At 28.2% G+C, this 24,013-nt stretch overlaps 2 protein-coding genes and 1 long non-coding RNA gene across 3 annotated transcripts in view; 2 read left to right on the top strand and 1 right to left on the bottom strand.

The window, feature by feature from the left end:
- LOC107456641 (glutamate receptor-interacting protein 1) overlaps positions 1-3,368 on the top strand; it is a 57,458-nt gene extending 54,090 nt beyond the window's left edge. Inside the window, exons 18-19 of the mRNA XM_016074550.4 lie at positions 564-1,237; positions 2,811-3,368. Coding sequence (XP_015930036.1) covers positions 564-1,237; positions 2,811-3,038 — 902 coding nt within the window. The 3' untranslated portion in view covers positions 3,039-3,368. The remainder of the gene's footprint in view (positions 1-563; positions 1,238-2,810) is intronic.
- Positions 420-21,945, bottom strand: LOC107456644 (uncharacterized). The gene is made up of 5 exons (XR_001585737.4): positions 21,808-21,945; positions 19,899-19,971; positions 12,394-12,579; positions 2,832-3,006; positions 420-836 (listed from the first exon to the last, which is right to left on the bottom strand). It is a non-coding gene; the product is annotated as an uncharacterized LOC107456644 (long non-coding RNA).
- LOC107456643 (monoglyceride lipase) overlaps positions 21,890-24,013 on the top strand; it is a 54,054-nt gene continuing 51,930 nt past the window's right edge. The window contains exon 1 of the mRNA XM_016074552.4: positions 21,890-22,370. Coding sequence (XP_015930038.1) covers positions 22,252-22,370 — 119 coding nt within the window. The 5' untranslated portion in view covers positions 21,890-22,251. The remainder of the gene's footprint in view (positions 22,371-24,013) is intronic.

Genomic DNA, 24,013 nt, shown 5'->3' with positions numbered 1-24,013 from the left:
AATGTTGTCTCCGTTTTTCCTTCCTTCAGTCTTTTAACTATTTCAATATTTGGATGTAAATGGTAGAACAATCTATCTGTACTTTCCTATCATATTTGAAAACACTTCCTACTTCTGCAAAAACAGTGTGTGTATATTATCATAATATTTTAAAACTAAATTAAATTGGAAATGCATTGTTCTTCTTTTTAATACCTTGGGGGAAATTAAACTTATTCTTATATGGGTAAAATTAGTTTTCTCCACTTCCCTCTTTGAAACTAGACAGAACAAACCGGAGAGAAAAGAATTGTTTTTCTCTTTCCAAGGGCATAGCCTTTTTTACTCCTTTCAGAGACTCTGAAGGTAAAAACTTTTTCAAGACAAAAGATGAATGTTTTTTTGTTTTGTTGAGAAAACAGACAAAATGTAGTCCTTGATCGATCATGTTAATTGAAAAATTTTATTAACTGGTATATGGATAAACAGCACTACCATTCTTTTGTTTCATTTTACTATAATACATTAATTTATAAATTATTTATATATAACTGCAAGTCTAATCTTTTTTAATTTTTATGTAGATCATTCTAATAGTGATAGTAATATAACTGCTTCATATCGAAATTCAATTCAGCAGTCTGGTAGAAAAAGAAATGAAGATGAGCATTTTTGGGATCATAAAGTTCAGAGATCAAATAGCTATTCTGGCAGCCAGTCTGTGCCATCAGAAGGAGAAAAAGAGAGTTGGCACAATGTCTTAGAAGATTTGCAAACTTGTGGACAGTCAAGTTGGTTGCGTCAAATTGAGCAATCAATATTAGGTCTAGATGAGTGCAGTCTATCTCCTAAATCCCCTGATGATGAAAAAATGGATAACAGATCAAAAACTCCATCTGATACACTTTCAGAAAATAATTTACATGAATTAAACTCTAAAATTGAACAGTTAAATACAAGTATGAAAGATAAAAACAATTTCACAAGAGTTCAAGACCAAGGAAAATTTAAAGATTACTCATACAGACATAGCTTATGTGTTGATTCTACTAATTTTTACTGTCCTTCCTCATCTTTTTCTGCTCCATTGCCTATAGAAATCCACAAAGTGACTTTATTTAAAGATCAGATATATGAAGACTTTGGTTTTAGTTTGTCTGACAGTGAATATGAAAATGGAGTTTATATTAACAGTATTCGCCCTGGTGGACCTGCAGACTTAAGTGGATTAATCAAGCCTCTGGATAGAATTTTACAAGTAATTTACTTTTTCTTTTAATGTAACTATAAAAATTGCATAATATTAATTGTTCTTACAATAAGTTTTTTTTATATATGGATTGGAACATAAATATTTTTACCCACTGAAACTGAACTATGAACAATATTTAAGCATACCAACAAAAAGTAGTTTTTAATAATTTGAGAAAATCAATGCAGAAACTATTCTATGTTACAATGCAGAATGTCTTTTTTTTCCTTTGTCAATTTAGGATGATCAAAGCAAGTTTTTAGAAATGTTTTTTCACTTTTGCAATTATAATTTAAAATTTTTTGATACGTTATTAAGAGCTGATTTAATAAACGATTTTTTAACCAATGGATAAGCATGGTAAAAACATTTGTCATATCTTTTGAGTGGTATTTTCTTGCCTTTCCAGGTAATTTTTTTTTAAAGGAAGCTTTTATGAATCTGATTTTAAAAATAGTAAAACAAACATCCTTAACTTCATGCGTTTTAGCAGTTTTATTTTCTAAGAGGATTGTCCATTTTTTTTCCTGAGGAATTTTTAGCACATTTATTGGTTTACAATTATAATGACCAGTTCCATTGAACTAAAAATTAAGTTTTGTTTGTGTGAGTGCCTCCTCCAACAGTTTTCGTTAATATGAACAAACTAAGTAATTTATAATTTTGTATTCTCAGCTCCAAAGTTCTTTTATATTTTAGGCCATGTATAAATGAGTCATTTAGCTTAAAATCCATATTAAGCCATATGTAAAAATTTGACAAATGAGAAAAAAATTTCTTATATGAGTATTTGATTATTTGTGCTTGCAAAAGAATGTGACCGTAATTGTTTTATCCCTTGCACAGTGACGCTTTTTATTTAATGGGCAGGAGGAGTCCATATTGGACCCCTCTCGATGCTTTTAAAATATAACGGGCACTGATCTTCTCTACTATATGATGATAAAAAGATATTAAACCAATATTTGATCCAAAACTTTTTAATTTAGGCATAATTTTATACTTGAAGTAATCCTAAATTTAAATTTTCGATATTTTGCAAAGAGATACGGAATTATCCATCACATAGCAAACAGGAGTTTATTATGGAACCCACTTTAATTTATCCAATTTCTCCGGAAAAAACTTTTTTTTCGAGTAACTATTTTTTATTCTGAGAAATATCATTATGCATAGTAAATATTAAATTTGAGCAGACAGATAACAAAATAAAACAATTATTTCACATAAATTGCAAAATGGGATGAGTTATTTACCGTGCATAAATACAAAGCTCTTCATTTTGAAATATTTTTTGGCTCTAATGATATCTGTTAGAATAGTCACTCATGGCATATATTAGGATGGACAACAATTGAAAAATTATTTTTATTATGAAACTATGAATGAAGAATTGAAGTTGGGCTTACAATGGACCCACTTTGCCAGGCAAAAGTTAAAAATAGTCTTTAAACTAAATGCCTCAACTATTTTAAATCCAGTAAATGATTTTGAAAATATTGTATTTCTGTTGAAATTTTGTTGTCTTAACTTTAGTGTTAATATTTATCATATTAAAAACCACTTTTTATCATTTTAGGTAAATAACGTCAAAACATACAATGCTGGCCTGATTGTTCCTTTAATTGCCTCTTCTGGTGACAGAATTGAATTAGTTATAAGTCGTCAAGCATATGACAATGTATCATCATCAGAAAGTACACTAGGCAGAGCTAGTAACTTGAACGCTTGGCATGAAGAAGGTGGTGAAAAAGATGGCAGTTCATCTCCTTTGTCTGAAACAAAGACATATACTAAAACACTTTAATTTTTAGTCGAGCTAAATTAAATGTTTATAAAGTTGTACATTTTGTTGCAAAAACTAATTTTAATATGATACTGGTCTTGTATTGTTTTATGGTGCTACAATTGTGTTCATATTTCTGTATGTACTTTAAAAAAATAGTGTATATAAAGAGTGTGATGTTATAGTCAAAAGCAAATGCTTCATACCATAATATTTCTCAGGTTTTCCATATTTTTATAATATATATATAAATGTATCATGTTTGTTTGTTTTTAAATATATATTGTACAACAATGAACACTTGATTTTTGAATCTGCTTTTAAAAAAGTAATAAAGGAAGAAAAATGTTTAAAATTGTATAAATTTTTACTGTTGTATAAATCGGGTAATCGTGAATTTTGTGTCTATACTAATAAAATTAGGATATTTATTTTTATAAATAAATTAATACAAATTATGATTTGTTAAGATTTCTGAAATTAAAAACTTTTCATAATTTGTAATTAAGAGTGGCACAGAGTTTTTATGCACAATGAAATCTATGTTGTAATTTAAAAGTTGTTTGCTTTTGAAAAGTTAACATGTGTTTTAATTATGTTTGTGTTTATGTTAAAGTAAAAAATTATAGAATGTTTCATGAATAACTTGATAGTTTTTTTCTAACTCATTTATGAATTTTTAAATTTTTATTTAAAAAAAAAGGTTTATTGTCAAAACTTCTTCATTCATCAACTATGTATCCTGCTTTCACTAATTAATTTGCTTTACATTAAGTAGTAGTTGGAAATATATTCTTTGTAGATCTGATTATTCACAAAAAATGTGTCTAGTGTTATGTGAGACAGGTGATTATTAAAAAATTATATAAATTATTGAAAAAAAATGTTTTAAATTTATATAGCTTAAATTCAGATCTTTAAAATGATTATAACCAAAAAGCAAATTTTATTTAAAGATTTGAAGTTTGTTAAGATAGTTAGAAAGTCTATTTGAAAAAGTAAATGAAACTAAAATAAACAATATTTTATTTCGAAATTGGAAAAATGTAGTTGTGGAGAAATATTTTTACCAGAAGTATTAAGACAAAAATCTTAGCAACTGCTCAATGACTCTGGCACACATGTCGATAAATAAATGTTAGAAAAGAATACATAATAGCATTCATAATAATAATAATACAAAATAACTGTATAGAATATATAATAGCTTTCATTTGTTCTAATTCTGAAATGTCTTTCATAATTTTTTTTGTTTGTTAAAAAGTACTTTTTGAACGTCCATAAGTTTTATTGCATTTTCTGCAAAATATGAAATTCTGATTTTTTTCTGTATTTACTAATATTTATTCTTCAAATAATGTGATATGAGGACACTTTTCCCGGAAAAAAAAGTGCCCATTTATCTCAAAGTCGGGAAACAATTGTTTTCTAAAGCTACATCTAGCCAATAATTCGTAAGTAGTTTTTTTAAACTGTTTGCTAGTAAATTTGAAATAAAGAAATGCTTTGCAGCATATGTTGAATATTGAACTACCGATACAAGGGTATTTATTCATATATGTTTTGAATTTTTGTTAATTTCAAAGGGGTAAAAGAAAAGAAACTTTTTGATGATATTGAAATGTGTTATAGGATGCTGGCAAGAGGGGCCAATAAAAATTTATCCAAACAATACATTTCATTACAACAAAAAAAAGATTAAATAGTTTTGAAATTCTGATTAAAAATTGTCTTGTTTCTTAAACTTAAAATCAAAATGTAATCAATATTAAAAATGTAGTTTTTCTAAAAGAAGCATGAGATAAAATTTTTATGTCATTAAATTTATTTGTATGATTGAATTTAATTATTATATACATTTTAAATTTTAAGCTTTTTAAATTTTTATAATTTATGATTTGTGTGCTTGCACTGAATATTTAATCTTAAAACTTACCTTTTTAAGCTGAATTTTATTTTAAATTATGTAAAAGGAAATGAGAGTTTGTTTAATAAAGTTGCTATGAATATACTTATTTCTTCAGAACTGAATTAAAGTATATCTTACTGTTGCCTATTACTTTTAACAATAAATCCACTTTCTGCCAATTGTGCTATCCATTCAATCCACTGCCCATAAATCGAAGTTTACTATGAAATTAGTGATGGAACATTCTATACTTTACTTTTCAATATATCTGTGTATTAACTATAGATGAAGGATTTTCGAGTGATATTCTGCGAGTCATCTAAATTATGAGTTGAAAATTTTCTTATTTTGTACATACTAATTATCTATTGAATAAGGCAATGGTTACTGATATTTCATCAATCCAATTGGGTTTAGGATTAAAATGTAAAAGTTTTAAAATCATTTTCATTAGTTGCTGAATAATTGCAACTATCAGCAAATAATTTTAAATAATTTTGTTTGATTCTCTGACTGTATTGTAAAACTGCAAGTGATAATTTTATTCAAACCCTTTGAAGTTAAAAACTTAAGGCTTTTTTAAATACTTTAGATTTAAATAGCACTATTGGCAGAATAGAGGGCCAATTTTTCAATTAAATATCACTATCACTTGTGTATTGTCTGCTACATAATGAAATAATTGAAAAAATGTTTTTGTTATTCAATCATTAAATTGATAGATCTAAATAAAAAGGTTTACTTTAAAAAAGAAAAAGTAATGAACAATTGAATTTTCTGAAAGTTACACCATTTTATAAGCATGTGTCGAATAACAAGGCAAATCAAGAAAATATTAAGAAATAAGTGGGAAAGTTTTGTTTTGATACATTGTGCAGCTATATTACAAAAAATTGGAGGAAAACCTGCAACCTACTAGTTGAAACCTACCAGTTCAAGAAAGCCTACTAGTTTTAAGCATTATACTAACAAAATCAGTTACATAATTATATTAAACTTTTTTATACTTAAAGTCTTGTGATTTGTGTGAAAAATGCTAACTTAAAAACTTTAAGCTAAAAATTAAAAACTAGTACTTCATGATATATTCTAAAGTTCCAGTCTCGTAAATATAGTGTTCCAGTTTTTAGAGAAAAATTTGAACAAGCTTTAAAAATATGTGAGTGATAACTGTTTCCCAAATAGGGAGAGGAAAATTTTATTTATGTGTTTTAAAGGTTATCAAGAGTAATTACCCGAAGAAATTAAAGTTAAGTAAAACGAAATGTACAGCCCTTAAACTGTTAATGGAAAACACAACTGTGACTTACAAAAAAAAAAAAAAATTTCAAGCTAATTTATTGATCATGTAGTAAATTTTATAAAATTTTGGAATTATGTATAAAACAGAAATTTTCTTAAAACCAAATATAGATATAAATGATAAATAATGTAAGACTTTCTTGGAAAAGTATCTGATAACAGTGGGGGTGAATGACTTTTCTATTTTTTCTACAATTGTATCTTAAAGTAACAGTGTACTTATGATAGGCTTGACATAATGGCAATAAAATAGTCAATCTTGTTTTCAAATTGTTCAGCAGAGCGTTTTTGGTGAAACATACTGATTTCTTTAGGCAAAGAGATGTTTCTTTTTATTTTGCTGCTATCTGGGGGAACTTCCAGAAACTTGTATAGTACTTATCACTAACAATATTACGGAAAAGTTTAATATAAAAATATAGCCTGCTTGCTTTTTCATTTTGGCCCCAATTTTTTATAGCCTTTTCTTATAGAAAATTCTTCTTCTAGAATTTTTCTTATAGAAAAAAGATTTAAGGAATTTTTAAATTTCCTGTAATCGATTAAGCACAAAAATATCTCTGATGTTACAAAACTTTCAGATAGTTAAAATAAATTCGATTTTATTTTATTTTATAACCGTCGTTGAACAGCCGACCCAATTTTTGGGTTTACGACTGTTAATGTTCAACTCCGTAGCTTTGTAATTTTGAACCCAAACCAGAAGACAAGGAAACTCCTGGATCGAGTATTGGAAGAAATTTGCCTTCGTGGAGGACTTTTTGATTGAACTAACCCGCATTTGCGCTGCATGGAGAGGAGGACCACGAGAACCTCCCACGGTTAGCCTGACGGCAAGGGGACTCTAACCCATGATCCTTCTACCACTGAGGATATTTCACGTCAGCACTGTGGTCGATGCAAGCCGGATGCGGAATTCGTATCGACCAGCCATCATCGGGATGGAACCCCGGCTCACCTGATTGGAAGACGAACACACTATCCCCTGAGCCATCGCGGCTCAAATAAATTCGATTGTCGCTTGTTGTTTGGATAAATTCTGGTTACACAACAACTGGTGTTTCTTGTTTTTTCCTTGTGTTTCCTCTTTTTTCTCTCCCAATCTCTACTAATCTAATCTAGTTGTTTAGATATATTTAAATTTATAATTGTTTAAATATATAATTATATATATGTATATTTAACTTGAATATGTAATATCGTTTTTCTTTTAACCTTGAGTTTCTCTTAGTTAAGCCGCATCCGGATCGCAAATGTGCCATCATAACTGATACAGCATTACGAACGGACATGGTCTAGTCCATAACATGAATGCTGTATTGATTTATCAATTGAATCTTAATACAATTTGTCCATATGAGTAGGTTATTGTTTTGGAAACGGTTTTCTATTTGGGAGAATTGAAAAAATATTCTTAGTATACGTCAGGAGAAATCTGAATCAATTTGCAATGGTGGGCTGTTATGTAGAGCAGAAGCGGCATAACAAATAGCTTGTTAATGATGTATTTAATACTTTCTCATTAAATTTTTTTCCCATGTGTTCAATTAATGCGTATACAAAAAGTTTAAGAGAAGGACTTCAGGATTTTGTGGCCAGCCACACTTTTTTCTAAAGTCATATTTTTACATCCAACTTACAGGTCTATCCTGTTCAGTTCTATCTTTAGAAGTTTCTGGAATTTCTCTTTGATAACAGCACAGAAACATCTTATTCATTCCTACATAAAAATAGTGGTGTTTTTAACAAGAAAAAAAACACCAGGTAGTAAAGAAAACAACCTCTTGTCATTTTTTTTAAGCGTAGTACTATTAATTTTATTAAAAAAATATCATTTATAAGTTTAAAAAAAAAAGCTCTAGGTAATTATAGTAACCGCAGAGCAAAATGTTTCATATCTTTCATCGCATAAATCTGAGGGAAACAAAAGCTGCATTACAAAATTTTAATCCCTCTCTAAAAAAATTTACTTCTTCGCAACATTTCTAGAGCATTCTATTCTTTCTCTCCCTCCATTAGACTTAGTATTGCTAAAGAATTAAGTGCAATAGAGGCAGAGGTCATCTCACAACATTTTGGTAAAAGGTCTAAGAAGCTGAAACCGATAAAATAAAATATCAATTACTAATGCCTTAGCGGGTGTTATTTGTAGTAAGTAACGTATCTACAATTTCTAGTTAGTAAACAAGGAAAAGAAAAAAAATGAATTTTGTGATTTTTTAAAACTGGAATGAAAACAAATAGGGAGGGTAAAAGACTTATTATTGATTTTATAAAAGATAATGTTTTGAAACTAAAATATTGTAAAGAAACGGAGAGCTAAGGAAAAATTTAATAGTGTACCACCAATCCGAAACTGAAGCTGCACGTTTCTGAGTTATTTTGTAAGAAATTTAAGGTTTTTGTGAGATTATTTGACACTTAAACAAAATAAGTTGATATTAAATAGAACTTTCTGATTTTTATCAATAATTTAGGTTTACAAAAAGTAGTTAAATGCAATAGAATCAGTGATAATCTCAACGACAATCAGGTAAAAATTTTAAGATATGGAAACCGATAAAATAGAAATTTATCGATAAATATTGCGTTAGCGGGAGGTTATCGGTAACGTAAATATTTAAGCTTCGTATAAATTAATTACTTTTTTTTTCGTGCATGCGTGCTCTATTGACGATTAGCTCTGTGTACTGTACGCACCTCTAACCTAACTAATGCAGGGACGAGGCAGCATTCTCCAGTATTAACAAAAGTTATTGATGGCTCTTTAAAGATATGAGTTTTTAAGTTTTCAAGTTAAAAATGACATATATTTTACTGATGTTTATATTTTATTAATAAGAAAGGAACATATTGAATGATCCTTTTTTAGTGAATAGTTAAGTATATTACCTTTAATGAAAAAATTAATGGAATACCGGTAAAACTATTTTTGAATATAATATCTAATTAATTTGAATAAATTAAAACGTCATTTCATCGAGTATTTTTAGAGCAGATATTTTTTTTTTTTAAAAAATAAGATGTTCTAAAAAAAATATTTTTCTCAATTGAAATTTGTAGTAAATATTTTTTCAGTCTTTAAAATGTGGATCTTGGATAAAAATGAAAATACACATTGACTAATCATTGATAAAATATTTGCCTAACAGCCTAAATTATTGTCTCGTCTCATGTAAAAATTTTAAAACGTTTCAATTCTTTCGGATGCCTAATATAAAGAAAACACCAGGCAACAAATTTAAAAAGGTAACAGAGTTTAAAGATTAAATGGGGCTACAGAGATTAATATTGTTAATTTCCGACTTGTCAACTTTTGATGTGATTTAATCAACTTCAATGTACTGAACTAGAAAGTCAGAAAGAATCAAAATTGACAATTTTTCTTTTTTTTTTTCTTTCTAATGCGTACGCATTAGTTACAAAAGTGCATTACATATTTTAAAGAAATTACTTACTTAAAAAAAAGATATCAAACTGAATAACTTTCGTTCTAATAATCATATTTTCACGTTCCAAATGCCAATCTCAGTGGTTCAAAATGTTGATCTCAAATACGCCAATAAATTAGTCCTAACTATTAATTAGGCAAATAAGTTAGACACAAAAATGTACTTTCTCTGAATAAAAATACTTTTCTTCCCAGATATTTGGATTTTTGATTATCAAAATATGGTCCCAATAGTTTAGTCAAAAGAGCGGTCAATTAAAACTACACATTTTAAAGTATAAAATAATATGAAAATGTATGCATCCTACAAATCCTACAGATTCCTATTTAATAACAGTCAGGACAGTTTAATTTCTTGTATGGAATTATTTTTAGATAAATGAATAAGTGTGCAACAAGTTATCAATTCGCTTAAAAACCTCTAGAGATATTTGAAATAAGCAAAAAGTAAAATGTAGTGGTTCAAACTTTCGACTTCTCTTTGAACTTAACTATTAGGACCATATTTTCTTGATTACATACTAGATTACATATTTTCTAGTTATGATGTGGCATTAGAATAATATGATGTAGAAACTTCACTTTTTAAACCGTTGCTGTCGTATCAAATGCATACATAGTTGTCATATTAGTCGAAATTAGTTTTTGTTTAACGAAAAAAAAATAACTTACATATTTTAAAAGTTGCTGAACTTTTTTAAAAATTTTAAGTTTGTTGACATTACCCCCCTTGCCGAAAATAATCAAAATCACTGCCTTATTCTCGATTTTTTTCACATTTTTATGAGCCCAGATAATGCCCCTTTGGAGTAAGCTTTTAAATATTAAAAATTTAGAATACAAACGATTTTCATCTTAACAAAACTGTGGCATTTCTCCATATTGACGTTTTGCGCCATTTTCAGAATAAGTATAGAGAACGGTGGCTTTAGATAGGCTAAACTTGACCTCACAATCATGAGTAACAGTTGCAAACTTATAGCAGTTTTAACAATTGTATATTATTCGCAAAAAAAGCATCTACATATGATGACGGAGCCTTCGAAAAAGAGCCTTGAAGGGAAATACGCTATTACGCCGAAAGCACATTTTGTAAAATATCATTTTGAATTTTATACATATCCAAATCCTTTGGACTTAAGAGAACAGTATTTTCTTTACAGTGGAGGCTGAAAAGCAGACATATAAATGGAACTGTAAAATTCATTTTTTAGTCACGCGGTAGTTGCTTCTAGTCTGAGTTAATAAAAGCTAAATCACGAATTATTCGCGATTATTCCATCAAATAATAATACAAATTTTGAATCTAATTGCATCCATCAATTTAAAAGTTTAATCGATTAACATATTTTGCTAACAGTACATACAACTATTTGTCTTTTCTTAATTTCAATTATTATAGAATTATTTCGGTAAAATTTTTCAAGAAAAGTACTTATTTTTTTAGAAAAAATCTTTTTATCCACCGTCCTCATGGATCAAGTGTGTAGGTGTATTGATCTGTAAGATATAATTTTTCTATGTACCATTTTTATTTCAAAGATGAATTAAAAAATTTGGAATTTTTTTTAATATGCTTATAACATAAAAAGGATACAATTTTGCAGATTTTAATTTATCTGAAAATTTCAAATTTATGAATTTAATCTAAAAACAAACAATAATAGAATGGATAAGGATAATTTAAATTAATAATCACAATCAAATAATAATTTTAATAATTACTATATTAATAATAATAGTTACATTTTAAACTCTAATTTAATTGCCTGTGTCTTAGAAAAAAGATATCAATACGCGTACGGAAATGTTTGCCCTCACATGAGTCAAATTATTTTCATAAAATGTAAGGTTAAGGTTTCATGTTTTTATGCATTATTTTTCACTTCAAAAACTTTGTTAAAGAGGGGAAAAATACAATTTAAAAGATTTTTATTACTAATTAAAATTAAAAAAGAGAAAAATAATTGATATAAGACTTTGTCCGAAACATTTAATATTAGACAATAGTAGTATTAACTAATAAAATATTAACCTTTTTACTTTTATTCACTAAATGTTTGCAAAATGATAATTTTTTTAAAGTGTTAGATAGTATTTAACTTTGCTAAATTTAAATCGACGATGATTCAGTTTTTTTTTTTATTTGTCTGAAATATTAGGGGAGAGGGACTTCTTGAGTTTTCTAATTATAGAGGGCATATAACTACCATAACACATACCGGCTAAGATGCACGTGCCGTTCTGTTGAATCCCTAAAGATTAAATCTTAAACAGTAAACCATAATTCTTTGTAATTATTATTTTTATAGTATGAACCCACCAGCGTTACTTTTGCAATTTTAAAATTTTCTATTTTATTTATTATTATTATTATCAATATGCTTCGACAGTGTTATTTTATTTCAAAAACTGCATGCACGCTCAGAATTCATAACCTCAATCTATTTGATAAATAATTTTATAATAATTAGAATGGAGTATAGATAAATAGATATGCGCACTGATACCATAATCTATTAATAAAATGAAACTTTATGTATAAGGATATAGTTAGATGTTACGGTAGATTAGAAGCTACAATATAAAGAGTCCGTGGCAAGCAGAAAAGTCAGAAGGGAGAGAGACAGTGAGATAAACGCTGAATTGCTCATAAAAATTACTTTCATAATCCTAATTCTTAAAAAAAGAAGAAAAAAAGCAATAATAATTACCTTATCATTGACGTGTAGAGGGGGAATGAAACGGGCTAAAGTCTCCACACATTCCTGGTGGTGTGTAGATATCTCTTTCTTTTAAGCTTTTCCAGGAAAACTATCTAGAAGGTGGGGCTCTCTTTTTTTCTTTCTTCTCAGTTTATTCCAAGAAAAGTGCCTGCATAAGGTTCATGGGACGTATTTCTTGAAGGAAAAATAAACATAATTTTAAAACTTTTTTTTCTCTTTTTTTTCCTTTCTATTTTGAATACCCAATACCCAAGATAACCATTTTCATAAAACACAAGACTGCAATTGATGCATGAATTTATCACAAAATTGTAAGTAACTAAAGGAGATTTGTGATTTGCTTATTTTTTCTGACAAAGGGAGAGAGAGAGTTCATATATATATATATATATATATATATATATATATTGGAGTATACGCTTGTTATAGATTTTACGAACGCCTGAAAGTCAATTTTGGTTGAGAGGTTCCTTTCGGTTTTGAATTTGTCGTTCGTTTTTTCTTATTTATGTTCAGTTGAAAATATTGCTGCAAGAAAAATATTTATTTCATTTATAAAGGTTTATTTTTAATGATCTAAGTTTATAAGACAATTTTCAAAGGTCAACTGAAATTTAAAAATTTATGAAGGAGAGGTTTATCTTAGAAGCTAAAATGTTTGAGATTAAAATATTAATTTTTAAATTTAAATGTGTAAACATAACGCTTATGAAGTTGTTTGAAACACAAACCAATTTACTTTTTAATTATTTTTAATAAATAATATAATATTTTAACTATAGAGAAAGAGTTTTGAGCATAAATCTGCGCAGAAATATTTTCACTACAACCTTCATTTTTCGGTCTTGAACTCAACTGTAAAATGTGCAATGTTAAGTTATTTCATCGTTGGCAAATGACCCTTCAGAACGAAATATGATGGAGATATAGATATGACCCTTCAGAACGAAATATCAATGATTTCGATTACATCTTGAATCATTATTTACAAGGATTTTCATGAGAAGATTAATTTTGAAACACGCCGTCTCAACTGAGGTTACATTAGATAATTTTTTTTCTTCCCCGAGACAAGTTTTTGAAGGTTGGGATTTCCCTTTAGGGCTCTGCGTCACTACTTTCGCTGGCACTTGCGTCAAAGCTTTTTCCACAATTTAAGGTTATTTATAATATTAAAAAACAAGACGAAAGAAAGGAATGATACACTTTCTAGAAATTTAGTATATCATGCGTACAAACGCATGTCTAGAAATAAGCAATAAAAATATAATAAATGTCTTATTCTGTTTGTAAACATGTTTCTAATATTATAGTTTAAATTGTAAACGACTTTATATTTTCGCATGCCACTCATTTACATTTTGGAATTTAGTATCTGATTTCGATATGTATTCTAAATTATTTATATTATTGTTAATATTGATTAAAATTTCTAACATTTTAATACTGTCCCATAAATTAAATAAAAAGAACTGAACATACAACTGTTTCGATAGCATAAGCAAGCATTATTACCAGTGCCAAGACACAATAAACGAAATATAAATATATTATAGAATTTATCGAGTTATGACGTTATTTTAAACTATTACATTATTATTGTCCCAGAGTGGACTGATCGTGAAGACACGGTTCCCAATAGAACATCGATGTCAAGCATCACTGACTTCGGTCAGTAAGCGGGTGGGTGACCACTTTGATCAACCTGCGTAGGGACCGAGGGTGCGTGGTATCTGTCCTTATTAAACTGTTCTACCTTAAAGTGCTCGCCTTCACGCGTAGGTCATCGGGCTACCAAAGCAGGGGAGCCATCCCCTCTGCAGAGGATCAAAATTGCGATGGCATGTCTTCGAACCATCCTCAGGGATGTTTCCCAGACCATTGCCAATAGCCCATTGCGCAGCTTTAGTGCCACGTAAATACAGTGCCTACCTACCAACATTAATATTGATTCAAATTTCTAACATTTTAATACAGTCGCATTTATTTTAGTTTTATTTCTTTATGACTGGTAAATGAAAAGAGCTGATTACATATAACTGTTTCGGTATTATAAACAAGTATCATTACTAGTGCCACGTCAGAATAAAAAGAAATATAAATGTATTCTAGGATTAATCGAGTTACAACGACAAGTTTTTGCAGGAGGGGGGGGGGAATCGACTAATTGGATAGTTTATATATTCAGTCGTTGTGATGCCACTAAAGGCATTATATATTTCCTAAGCCTTTATAATTTCTTTAATTTCTTAAACTTATTTTTTAATCACTCTTAATCGAATTTTAATTGAATTAAATCAATTATTTAATTTTTATTACATTTTGTAAAGAGCGAATATTAAATATATAATTCTTTTCTTATCGATCAATGTAACGGCTAACTTTTTATTTCAATACTAATGTAGACACATTAATTCATTAAATCGAAAAAAAATCTATTTATAACTCTTTATCCTGTATTTCTTACCACAAATATGTTTCAGTTACATGGTTATACTAATCAGGGGCGTACGCAGAATTTTTTCAAGGGGGGTGTTCATAATTTTCTGAAACTACTAAAAGAAATTCGAGTATGTAATAAAGCACTATTATTTCCCTAATTTAGACAGCTGGACAATTTTGACTTTTTGACAACATTTAACCAACATTGTTTAGTTAAATTTTGATTTGATTTTTTAAGTTTAAGAACATAATGTAATATCTTCTGAAAAAAGTCCAATGTCATATGGGTGGGAAGTAACACTTTGAGGGCCACTTTCACATTCATCAGATTTTGTTATGCTAGAAACGTTTTCTTTCACGGAAGTATCACATTTCTGTACAACAGAAAAACTTACATTAGTACTAGATGCTGTTACCTCACCAATTTCAGGTCGTGATTTTTTCTCAAAGTAATTAAAAATTGTTAAATTCTTGCCTTTTGACATCCTAAAGATCCAAGAACAGCAAATATATATATATATATATATATATATATATATATATATATATATATATATATATATATATATATATATATATATATATATATATATATATATATATATATCACGTGATTTTGGTTTCAAAAGTACATGTAACATGTACAAGTAAATGTTTTTTCTGTATTTTGAGAAATACCATGAGAAAAAAAAGTAGGCATAAGGCACATAAAAATATATAGTCTTACAAAATAATAGCTTGCATAATTTCTACTAAAGTTTTTATTTTTGCCATTTTGTCTGAGCTCAACGGTGGTGTTTAAACCCCTAAACCCCTCCCTTGCGTACGCCACTGATACTAATTCTCACCGTCTTGTTAGCTACTCGCAATCTCCAAAGATTTTTCAAACCTAATATTGATTATAGGGGGTTGGCTTTACTTTTGGCAGTGTTATTTTTTGATAAATCGCCAACCATGGATATCTTTCCATGCTTCTGACTATTCGTCTGGAACAATTTAATCACTTTTTAATTTGGCTTTCGATTAGGCTGGTCATGGGGGATTTATCTCCCATAGCGTGTCCTCATTATTATTATTATGCAAAATTTAATATTTAACTTAGAAAGTCTTAATAAAATATAATTTGTATCTCGAGCTCTACAAATATTAAATAAAAGTGTTATAATAATTATGATCCAGTTTTCATCTTCAACTGTTATTTTCACTATCCTGTTTTCATCACAATTTTCAATTAGTCAATTATACCATACGTCTCCAACCACACCTAATTTTGTCATCATAGTCGTCAATGTGAAGTTATTGCAGGAAAAACTGACTAATATATAAACTATCCAATTAGTCAATTTCCCCCCAGCAAAAACCTCATTTTGTGACTTGATTAATTCTGTAGCATCTTTATTATTGCTTTTTATGCCATGTTTTGGCATTGATGATTATTTGCGGATTCGAATCCTGCTCAGGGTATAGATGTTTGCTTCTCTCTCCGTGTTCTATGTTCTTTCCTCTTTGTGTGGATGTGTGAATGCGACCTATCCTATAAGCGGGTTTGTGGTTGTGTGACGTGGGCGAAGCTGCTCCACCGCCGTGGCTTCGCCACACGTGCCCACTGGGTACCGAGAAGAGAGCAGCAGTTTTGGCATTTCTGTGGCCAATGGGACAAACCCCAAGTGCCCGCCATTAAAAAAAAAAAAATTATTTGCGCTGATTACGTTGTTTTCTGCTTTATTTATTCAAACATAGAAGATAATCTTTTCTTTTAAAGATTACTTTTTATGATTAAGCCTTAAAATTATGCTTTGTGATTACGTATTTGAAACTTATTTTTGCAATAAAAATTAAAATGTGTACATTTAACACTAGATTGCCCAAGGAAGTCAATTTTGACTGCTTTTTAACAGCTTTTTCATTTGCAAAAACTATACAAATAATAATGCATAAATTATTTTTCTCCCAAGTGAAGTAAATTTTTTTATTGTTAATATTTACTAATATCTTGTTATATAACTGTAAATAATGCAAAAAATATTAAAAATTAATTAAGCAAATTTATTTGCACATTAGTTATTCTTTCACAATACAGTCATTTTAACTGTATATACTAAGGTAGGTATATACTAAGTTATAACAATATAGGTAAACACTAAGTTTCAGTCCTTCTAGTGTTGAATAAAATATATCAAATGGAAATAATCACATCAAAATCGTTTTACAGCTCTTTCAGTTATCAGGGTAAAAAATTTGCATTTCCTCTATAGTCTTATTATATGAAGAGAGGGAAGTAACACGGACAGTATTTTAAAAAGAGAATACATCTTAAATAATAATAATAAAAAAATACATCTTAAGAACTCTTCAAGCTTATTAATTTTAACATTTCTTGATCAAAATTAGTATAAGTTTTATCAATCGCATTGAGGAAAAAAATAGTCGTTATCAACAATTATTTTGCCTAGCAAATAGAACAAAAAAAAAAGAAAAAGAAAAAAAGGATATTTTTCTGAAACTGTAACTTATGAAAAACTGACTAAATTTATAAACTATCCAATTTGTTGATTTTTTCCACCTGCAAAAATTTAATTTTATAACTTCATTAATTATGTAGTATCTTTATACCGCTTTTTATGCTATGTTTTGGTATAGTGATGATTTATAGTAGTATTTTCCATTTATTCTGATTACGTTGTTTTCTGCTTTATTTATTCTGGTTGGTTGGTTGGTTCTAATGCCACTTGCCACACGTGCAAGCCTGCTTGGTGAAACCGAGCAAATTTAAGGCAGAGTGTGCGATTTTTGTTTATCAGTGGCGCCATCTATGGCCAAGAATTCGACTTCTGCCACATCATACACCTGTTTACAAGGCGGACCCATTCATACATCCATTCATTCATCCACAAATCGTAATTTTGACCTGAATCAAAGAATGATCGATCTCCAATCCAGTACCCCCAGAGGTATTGATTTGTTATGGGAACACGGAGGACTTCGCTACTCGACAGAATTTTAACGTGCATCAGTCACCAACTACACGGGGAGTCTTCGGCCGGCGGGGTTCGAACCCACGAACTCTCGGACATGGGCCCAGAGCCCTACCGACTAGGCTATCCCGGCCTTTTTTTTAAAAAAAATTCTAGCAACGATGATAATTTTGTTTTATGATTACTTTTTATTATTATGCCTTAAAATATTGTTTTACAAACTTTCAAATACGTTAGTATTTGGAACTTATTTTTGCAATAAAAATTAAAAATGCGTAAATTTTTGTGAAATGTATCAAATGGAAATAATCGCATCAAAGCCGTTTTACAGCTCTCTCAGATATCAGTGCTTGCTAGAAATTTGCATTTCTTCTATAGTCTTATCATAAAAGATTAGATTACTGGCAGTATTTTAAAAAAACAAAAACAATTCATTTTAAAAACTCTTCAAGTCTATTAATTTTAATATTTTTCCATCAAAAACAGTGAAGTTTTATCAATCGCGTAGGGAATAAAAAAAGTCTTTCTCAACAATTATTTCACCTAGCAAATAGAACAATAAAAAAGGATATTTTCATGAAACTGAAAGCGAAACATTATTATGTGATTGATGATAGTCAAACCCTCCTTTCCAGAAATGTATTTTGTAGCTAAAAATAGCTCAGATCAGTTTCCGATATGTTCGTGTACCTTGAGGAAAAGCTAAAGTTACGTATTACTCACTTTTATCATTTTTTTTCTTTTACCAGCGTGACTGAACGATTAGATTAAGTAGCTAAACATTTCTTTTTATCAGTTCAGCTTTTCCGTAAACATTCCGTACAAAACCGCTGAATAGATTAAACTTGACACTCATGCCCTCTCGACTTTACTTTTTAACTTGTAATCACTTATTCTCAGTAATAATATTTGATTAGAAACTAATTGAAGTGGAACAACTATGTCAGTTATTTTCAAGAATAAGAGTTCAGGTTTGTCCTTATGATGTTATTGAATTATAAATCAGAATTGAATAGCATTTGCGTTTTCAATCTTGTCTTGATTTATCGAACATAAATTAAATAATAAAGTGTTATTCTGAATACGATATTGGATAGCTTTGTTTGAACAAATACAAACTTATCGATTGAAATTGGAGAACATTATTCTTCTGCAGTTTTATTCCTAAATCCTACCATTTGAATACATATAATAAATAAATGATGAAATACTTTTGTATTTTATCATTCTTATCATTATTTTATCATTCTTTAAAAGTAATGAAGTGAGGAATTTGTATAATGATAACGATAAAAATGCTTTTTTTTTTATTTTTTATTTTTTTTTTTAATGAGATTAGGACACATAATACATAAGCACGTAGTTGTTAAATTATAAAGAATTTTACATAATTTTTAAAATTAAATACCGTTAAGCTGAAAGTTGAAATGTTAGATATTGTTAGTGAAACAAACATGAGATAAAATTAGGCAAAGTGTTTATATTTCATTTTCACTGCGGCAGCAATTTAAAATAAAAAGAATACTTTTTACAGTTACTTTCAATTTACAGTTTTATGGGTTTCCATAGTTTTTATTTATATGCGAGATTCTAATTATAAGAGGATCTTTAATGGTTAGTTAAGAGATATTAAAGTAATCTATTAAAATTATCATAATTCCAATTAATTTTTTCCTATATTAGTAGATTAGTTAATTTAAAGAATGAATAAACAATTGCAAGGTAATACAGTTCAAAATTTTCAACCATATTTTCAGTCGTCATCTGAGTGGTATCAAATAATCTTTCGTTCGAATTTATTTTAAAAAATAAATGCATAATTTTCATGTTTTTTAGCTTCCTAAGTTAGGTTCCTATGTTAGAAAAAGAAGATTTCTAAGTTATCAGAATTCTAAGTTAGAAAAAGAAGTTTGAAAACTTACTTTATAAATAAATAATTTTTTTATGCATAAAGATTTTTTGAAATTGTGCCACCAAATGATTTTTGTTAAACAGAAATAATTGACACCGGAAATCATCGTTAAACAAATGAACAAAAAGCGAAAATAATAAATAAATAATAAGCAGGATACTCACAAATAATTTCACTTTCCTGCTACGATATTGAATAATTTTACTCGTAGCTGTTGAATAATTTTTCAAAGCACATCTAAAATAATAGTTGATAAAAATTTTACTATCACATAATAATACTTTTTCTTCGAAAATACTAAACAGCGTGAAAAGAAAAACGTTATTATTTATTCAGATATTTAAAAATTTTAAGTATTTCACAAATGTCATCTTTCTGATATCTAAATAATTATTATTTTTGCTACATTATTAAACATTATTTTTTCTATGAACGAATATGATGTGCTTATTTTAGATTATTTTTTATTTCTGCGATTTAGTAAAAGATCAACCAATGTAATATTTCTAAATTATTAATATGTAATTTGATGTTTAAATTTCTTGATAAAATGTTGCAGTCTAAAATTCGTGTGTCTTTCGTTTAGCGGAAACAATTTCCTGTCCATTCGTTTCGATATTAGCGAGGTCACGAAATATGAATTCAACCAAAAATATTAGAAGTAATCAATAAATAACGTGAATGAGTTGCTATCTTTTAAGTATTATAGCCCATTTTCCTTATTCTTTTTGTTTATAAATCAAGTGAATTCTTCTGATATTATTATTTTTTTATTGTAATTTATTCCAAATATTGGAGTCACAAAACAGTAGATTATGAAAGCATAACGCAGCGAAGAGTTAATAAAACTCTTGAAATTGGTATAATGGTGTAAATTACAGGATTTGGCTTAAAAATCAATTTAAAATAGTAAATCGGTAATCATATTTTTTGCTACATCATATTTTAATATCAAAAACTAGTAATCATATTTTTTGCTACATCATATTTTAATATCAAAAAATAGTAATCATATTTTTTGCTATTACTGCATTTTTGTTTAGCTAATCATCGATTCACTAAAAAATTCTGCTTGTCCTTGTGTGATGAAGGAAATTTCATTCTACGCAGGTCTGGATAGCGTCTTTATTATTATTACTATTTATTTTGAAATTGAATGAGAAACATTTCGGCTATAAGGTAGGTTTATAAATAACTTGGTAATGTCACGAAATGGGGGAACAAATCAAGCGTTGTCTATAAAGCTTGAATTATTTTACTATATATTATTAATAATAATAAATTGCCAGATTTATAAAAATAATTTGGTCATTGTCATAACATTTTTAAAATTTCCAAAACATTTATTAAATAAATTTTAGCTCCGTTTTTTGGTTCACATTTAAGAAAAACGAAAATAATTATTGAGTAAGTATTCACCTTCATTGCCCTAGTTTTTCGCGATGCAACTTAGACCTATTAATCGGAATTATGAGAAATTTAAATGATGGTTTTTTTTCTTTGTAAAAAAATATATTTCCAAGATTTTTGCATATTTTTAATTCCTGGAATATTTTTTGGGGGAAATTATGAGACTTCTGTTTATAAAGGGGAAAATACCAGAAAAGACTCTTAAATGAGTGAAATAATTTAAAATTAATTTATTATAGATTGACTGAATTTGTGTAATTGATATAATAATATTGGAGCTTTTACTTTGCGTTTATCTAACAGTAAATAAGTAAATAAAATAAACTTAACTATATCACTTTTTTAAAATGAATGTGGCGAATTCAAGAAAACAATTTATCTCCGATTTTTGTTTTTGTTTTTTTGTTTTGCTTTGTTTCAAAGAATACGTAGTTGTAATTTTAAATAATAAATAAGAGTCTAGATTATCAAATAAGATTAAAAAAAAACTATTATCAAATAAGATAAAAATTCTATTAGCATAAAGTTGATGTCCTGTTAGTGGCATGGATAGAGGGGGAAAGAGGTGACATCTTGTCTCCGGACACAGTGTTGAAGGAGCCCAAATTAAAGTTACATGATTACAAAAAATGAACCATACATTATGTTTCACACAATACTCACGTAATTTTTTTTCTTTTCCGTTTGGGTTTTTAGACTCATTCTGTTTAAGTGGACATTTTTCTGAACAAATTTGAACTCAAAGAGTTCGGGTCAATCACCAAGTTCATACGCAATTTTGTTTCGAAATTTTTGACACTTTTTTTTCCTGGCAGTTAGTTTCGAAATCTATTTCCTTACTCCTTTTCATCTTCAACCTTATGGTGTTTCGTCCTCTTCACATCTCCCCGGCTGCGATAAATCGACTATCCTTTATCTGAAAAAGTGACTTCCATCCAATCAAAGAGGAAGAAATGCTCGCAGGGTGGAGACCTTCGAAGTTACTCTTTTATAAATCTCTTTCATTCACCGGCGTGCGAATTATCGGTTTGGTAACCAGTGTGACTAGACCGGTTATTGCCAGGAAGGTATCTTATTGTTGTTGTTTACTAACGCGGGGTAACAAGCATGCCTACCGAAGAAAAATTATCACAAACCTTCGATATTGAACACTACAATGGAACTTTCTTGAACAATAAAAACCTAAGCATACATTGTTATTATTGGAAACCAAGTGTTGAACCCAGGTAAGAACTAATGCAATATTTTGTTTATTTTGAGGAATGTGGAGAAGTTGACAAATGGAGAAAAGTGACGCAAAATAATTTTGAAAACATAACTGTTTTTAAATATTATTATTATTTTTTTGCTGAAAATTAAAAAAAAGTTTTAATATTACTAATAATAGGGCGTGAGGTTTTAATCTTATGATCAGAATATTATTGTTTATTTTGAGGAATGCGGAGAATTTGACAAATGGAGAAAAGTGACGCAAAATAATTTTGAAAACATTATTGTTATTCTTTTGATGAAAATTTAAAATTTTTTTAATATTTTCTAATAATTAGACGCGAGGTTTTAATCTTATGATCTGAATATTAACTTATTTTGATAATTAAAATATGGAAATAGTTGTTAAATTATGAATTACAATTATGAGCACTACAATTTATCATTCTTGAATAATAAAAATCTAAACATACATTGTAATTGTTGGAAACCAACTGTTGAACCCAGGTAAGGGCGAATGCACTATTTTGCTTATTTTAAGAAATGCGGAGGCTTTAAGAAATCGAGAAAAGTGATGCAAAATAATTTTGAAAACGCAGTTGCTTCTAAGAACTATTATTATTTTTTTTACGGAAAATGAAAGAAAAGTTTTGATGCTTACTAATAATAGGCAGAGAGGTTTTAATCTAATAATCTATATATTAACATGTTTTGATCATTAAAATATAGGAATTATTGTTAATTTATTTATTACTTATATATATTTTTTAAATGAATAAAGTTGAATTTAACCGTTGAAAAACCAACGTATGAATCTAATGGCAGGTTTTCATTTGCTTATTTCTCTGAAAAAAGGGCAATGCCTGTGTAAGACTAAACTCCCTTTACCGCAAAAAAAAAATAATAATAATAATTCCACGTTAACGGTAAATATAAGTAAATTTGAAACAAAAGCAGAAGGAGGTTGGAGTTTTGGAAAAACAATCGACATTTCAAAAGAAAATTTCCTAAAAAATCAATTAAATTTCTAGGTTAAGTGCAGTAAGCGAAATTTTAGTTGCTAAAAATCAAAAAAGAAAAAAAAATTTTAAAAAATTATAAAAATAAAGTTAAGAAAATTCAATGTTGGGTTGAATGTAATATGTCCATTATGGGATAAATTACTTTTCTTGATTAAAAAAAATACATTTATCACTTATGATGTAACTAAAATTGCGTTCCCTCAAAATAATCACAAAGTCATTTGAAACATCATCTATTAGATAATAGAAAGATGCATAATTTTTCCTCAATTAAACTTTTTACTTTAAAACCAGCTCTTGTTTATTATCTTATCTATTATGTATTAAGAAGTCGTTCAAAGATTAGTTAAGCAAGAAATTTAATCTTTCAAGCAATGGGGTTTTTACAACATCATCATGTTACATGAATATATATATATGAAAAAAATTACAAAAAAAAACTAAAAAGCCAGAAGAAAAATAATAAAAGATAAAATTTCGTCGTGAACTCACATGAATATATTAGCAAATTAGAATGCTTTCTGATGTTGAATTAATATAGCCAAAGCAAAATACACCATACTATCTATGTATGTATATACACAAAAAAATTTGGTAAAACAAATTTTTTGAATTACTAAATGCAACCGCACGTGGAC

The sequence above is a fragment of the Parasteatoda tepidariorum genome, chromosome 11 (assembly GCF_982258835.1).
Source record: "Parasteatoda tepidariorum strain Cologne lab strain chromosome 11, Ptep-v5.0, whole genome shotgun sequence".
Classification (NCBI taxonomy): Eukaryota; Metazoa; Arthropoda; class Arachnida; order Araneae; family Theridiidae; genus Parasteatoda; species Parasteatoda tepidariorum.
The sequence above is the reverse complement of the archived record's forward strand: the minus strand, read 5'-3'. Positions and strand labels throughout refer to the sequence as shown.